At 37.8% G+C, this 4,730-nt stretch overlaps 2 protein-coding genes across 4 annotated transcripts in view; both read left to right on the top strand.

The window, feature by feature from the left end:
* The window catches only part of ATR (ataxia telangiectasia and Rad3 related), a 164,001-nt gene extending 161,184 nt beyond the window's left edge, over positions 1–2,817 (top strand). Inside the window, exons 46-47 of the mRNA XM_006869870.1 lie at positions 1,670–1,775; positions 2,644–2,817. Of these exons, the coding sequence (XP_006869932.1) occupies positions 1,670–1,775; positions 2,644–2,817 (280 nt within the window). The remainder of the gene's footprint in view (positions 1–1,669; positions 1,776–2,643) is intronic.
* Positions 2,818–4,226: 1,409 nt separating this feature from the next.
* The window catches only part of XRN1 (5'-3' exoribonuclease 1), a 223,618-nt gene continuing 223,114 nt past the window's right edge, over positions 4,227–4,730 (top strand). For all 3 annotated transcript variants that reach the window (XM_006869856.1, XM_006869855.1, XM_006869854.1), the window contains exon 1: positions 4,227–4,420. In XM_006869856.1, the coding sequence (XP_006869918.1) occupies positions 4,346–4,420 (75 nt within the window). In that variant the 5' untranslated portion in view covers positions 4,227–4,345. The remainder of the gene's footprint in view (positions 4,421–4,730) is intronic.

The following is a 4,730-nucleotide window of genomic DNA, read 5'->3' as shown; positions in this document are numbered from 1 at the left end:
TATTACTGAAAACAATCACTTTCCCAGAAGCTACAATTACCGGAGTTAAGAGCATAAAGAACAAGTACAGAATGCACAAAAGTATAATTAAAGAAAATTGCACAGAGGTGGCCAAACAGTGAGTTTGCCAAAGCCTATGAACCCGGGACTTCAGGGAGTTACTTCCTTGGCCCTCGGGGTCCATGGCCCGTAAGTCTGAGGACGGCTCAAAGACTGGATTTTCGTCCATGTTATCCTTGTGCCTCAACTTCTCAGTGCTGGTTATGTATGCAGTGGTTGCCAGCAAAGAGCAAAGATGTCAGCTTGAGAACTAAAGTGCGCCTGATCAAGCCATGGTATTTTCAGTAACCTCATATGGATGCAAAAGCTGGTCAGTGAATAAGGAAGATCGTAGAAGAATTGATGTCTTTGAATTGTGGTGTTGGAGGAGAATACTAAAAGTGCCATGGGCGGCTAAAAGAACCAATAGATCTATTTTGGAAGAAGTGCAGTCAGAGTGCTCCTTAGAGGCCAAGATGGCCAAACTTTGTCGTACCTCGGAATTGCATTAGGCAAATCTGCTGCACAAGACTTTTTTTTTTTTGCACAAGACATTTTTAAACTGTTGAAGGACAAAGATGTCAGTTTGAGGACTAAAGTGTGCTTGACCCAACCCACATTATTTTGAATGGCCTCTTTGCTTTTGTTGTTAAGCAATGTCGAGTCTGTTCTGACTCATAGTGACCCTGTATAGAGTTTTTGAGGAGCGACTGGTAAGCTTGAACTGCTAACCTTGCAGTTAAATCACAGCACCACACCAGGACTCTTCAGTAGCCTCATATGCATGCTAAATTTGGTCAGTGAATAAGGAAGACCATAGAAGAATTGATGCATTTGAGTTATGATGTTAAAGGAGAATTCTGAAGGTACCATGAACTACCAGGAGATGACACAGATTTGTGTTGGAAGAAATAACAACAAGAATGCTTCTTAGAAACCAAGATGACAAGACTAGGTCTCTTATATTTGGGACATTTTATCAGAATGGACCAGTCCTTGGAGAAGGACATCATGCTTGGTAAAGTGGTGTGTCAGAAAAAAAGATGGAGACCCCCAACAATACGATTGTCCCAGTGGCATCAGCAGTGGGTCTCAATCATAGCAACAATTGTGAGAATGGCACAGAATTAGCTGTGCTTGATTTTGTTATACATAGGATAACTATGGGTCAGAAAAGACTCAATGGCACTTAACAAAATAACAACACTAATCATTTAGAGATGGCACAAATAAGTCATCCTTCTCTTCTCCGAAGACTACCTCTGCCCATCCTTATTTCCCCCTTTATTACTCTTCTCATTCCCTTTCTTTACCCATATAATAATAATTTCACATATTGCTGGAAAAAAGTTTTTTTTTTTAAGTTTTTATTGTGAATTGAGTGATCGTTTACATGGGAGAACATCGGTTCTACACTCATCATTTCATTGCAATGATTACAGTCACCTCCGTGTATCATCATTCCATGTAGCATCATTTGCTTGTATTCCCTCTGTTTTTGTTTTGCTTTTTGGGATGTACACAAAATAATATATTTTTGTAATAGTATTATCATTAGCTTCTAAACCTTGTAAGGTCTTTTTGCAAAGATAATTTGGTATTGTTAACTAAATATTTATTATAATTGTAGTGTCTTAAAGACTTTTCTACATGATCCTCTTGTGGAGTGGAGTAAACCAGTGAAAGGGAACTCCAAAGCACCACTTAACGAAACCGGGGAAGTTGTCAATGAAAAGGTTAGTAGAAGGTGTAGCATGATTTGATATAAGTTGATATTGTAGATCTCTACAGATAAGGATTTTAAATTCTCTTATTGACTAGCCCGTGAATACCCTGAAATCTCGTTTTCTATTATGACAGTGCCTAAAAATTTCCTGTCAATACTATTAACATTATTATAATTTATTTAAAATAAAATAGAATTCAAGGTACACTTGTTTAACCTTAGACAATTTAAAACCATGGGGAAACTTGCCTGAATTTACAGAGCAAATCTCAGCTTTTATATGGTGACATCAATATGCCACAATTCATCTTAATATATCTAGCAGTTCCTTCTTACTAATATTACTCAAAATCTCAAGTTTGCAGTAGTTTTTGATAAAATAGATTGAAGATAATTTTTCTAATGTCACTCACTTTTATAGTCTGATAAACTTCCTTGATTAAAAGAGAAATGTGTAGAATTTCAAATACTTCACTTAGAACTGCCATTTGCATGAACTAACAAATATTAGACATTAGAATATCATTGCTATTATTAGAATACCCATTGAAAGTTTAAGTTTTACACACTTTCAAAGCATGTTTTTAAAATTATTTTTCTATGATTGTAATGTGCAAGGAATTTCCTGATAATTCACATAGTCCAGAAAAATGTCTACGCATTTGATGTTGGATTAACATTGCCAACCTTGAAATCTATCAAATTATTTTATTTATTTAATTTCTTTCTTTTTCTATATTTTCTCTAACAAAAGGAGCAATGATCAGTAAAATAGTATTAGCATTTCTTACAAAGCATGAACATTAGTAATTCTAAATCATCAACAGTCACATGTTATTGGTTCTTAGCTCTTATCATTTTCTATATCTTCTTTCTAGGCCAAGACCCATGTCCTTGATATTGAGCAGCGATTACAAGGTGTAATCAAGACCCGAAACAGAGTGACCGGGCTGCCATTATCTATTGAAGGACATGTGCATTACCTTATACAAGAAGCTACTGATGAAAACTTACTATGCCAGATGTACCTTGGCTGGACTCCTTATATGTGAAATGAAATATGTCAGTTATTTAAAATGATTGCTTTTGGCATTAATCTATTGTTGTATCTATTCGTTTCCAAAGTACAGCATAAGTTTATGTACTTAAAGCAACTCGAATTATTTTCCTTGGTGGTTAAATATTTAAAATAATATATGTTGTTATTAAATAAACTGCTTTCTGACTACATGAGGTGTATTGTAACTGGAGAAATGGAACATCATTTGAAACAGGCCAGCCTAATTTTATTTCACCATTTTTATTGATTTCCTTTTAGAAGTACTAGTTAAAAGTACTAGTGTGGCACTGTAGGGTAAGTACTGGACCACAGGTTGGTTTGAACTGAGAGGTCTGCGTTTCAGTCACCAGACCTCCTTGGAAACTCTAGACAGGGTTGCTATGAGTAGGAACTCACTGGAGAGCACTTAACAAGTTAACATAAGGATTCATTTGAACAACAAAAAGTTTACCTCAAATAATTATTGTGGACAAAACTGTGTGCTAAATTGGTGCACAGACATTTAACAGTCTTGTAAGAGAGGAAAATATAAATGGCACATTATTAAGTTCACTTAATAGATAATCTTTCTTTGCTATGATTGAAAATATGATAGGGAAAAAAACATGACAAGAACCTTGAATGAAACTAACACTTCAATTTTAAAGAGGCTGTATACTGACAGCGTAACAAAGCAGAACCCAAAAGTTATAGAAGACTGTAATACTTAGAATTTAAAGAGATTTTTAAAAATCTGACATTTTAAAATGTGATTAGGTTTGTAAGTTTTTTTTGGAAAATTTAAAAAGAATTCATAATTACAAACCAATTTGAGAACTACATTGAAATAAATGATAAACTTAGATCATAGATAATTTCATATAAATTCACTTGGTATAATTCTGCTTTTTTTGTACTATTGAAAGTGTAATAGGGGAAAAAGTCCATCCGTGACACACCAAGAGAAGCATGAATGTGAAAACATTCTATAATTTTCTATCGAAGGCCTAGCTAGGAACCTTTTCAGAAAAACCACTTGGAAAAAAAAATTAACAATTTTTTTTTATAAGTTTGCATAGTTAAAATAATTATCCTTTTCCAAGCAAAACAAACTAAACCCAATAAATCCCCAGATTTTTCCAAAGCCGCGTTGGAAAATACTGAAATTAGCAATCCCAGTAGCCGAAAGCAGCCCAGGCAAAAATCATTGTTCAATACACTTCTAGCTGTCTTGTGAGGTTTTCATAACGTTTGCAAATTCACTACGAGCATAGTTTAAAACTGGCATTTTCAGAACTGAGTTTAGCATACACGAAAGTTGCTGGGCGCGCTTAAACGTAACCACAATCGAGCACAGCAGGGGCGAATAAAGTCTGATGCGGCCTCGGATCCTGCCGCTCTAGGGCCCGACGGGTGCTCTCTATGGTCGGGCGGGCGGTGTGTTGTCATCGGCGGAGCGACGGCCAGAGGTGGCGGCGTAGGCCCCGGCGGGGCGTTTGGTTTCTGTTTGGCCCTGACTGGAATTGGTGTTGACGGTCGAAATGGGAGTCCCCAAGTTTTACCGATGGATCTCGGAACGGTATCCCTGCCTCAGCGAAGTGGTGAAAGAGCATCAGGTGGGTGAACGAGGCGCAGTGGTTCAGAAGGTCGGTGCCCGCTGGGTCTCTGCGGGCCTCCCTCTACTTGAAACGGAAGCTTTCCAGCCTCTTTCAGCCCGCCGTCTGCGGACAAGTGGCAAGGGTGGCGGAGATGAAAGGCTTGAGTATGCTCGGCTGATCTGAGTCGGGGTAGAGACTAGTTGTATTTCTTGGAAAGAGCCGCGGGGTTTACAGTAGTTCTGACAGCTCCGCTGGCCAGGCGGGGCCTTCCGCGACTCCGAAATGAAGTTCTAGGAAGGAACGCTTTGAGCGAGTTCTTACCCCCCTC

Source organism: Chrysochloris asiatica, unplaced genomic scaffold, assembly GCF_000296735.1.
Source record: "Chrysochloris asiatica unplaced genomic scaffold, ChrAsi1.0 scaffold00136, whole genome shotgun sequence".
In the NCBI taxonomy this organism is placed as follows: domain Eukaryota; kingdom Metazoa; phylum Chordata; class Mammalia; order Afrosoricida; family Chrysochloridae; genus Chrysochloris; species Chrysochloris asiatica.
The sequence above is the reverse complement of the archived record's forward strand: the minus strand, read 5'-3'. Positions and strand labels throughout refer to the sequence as shown.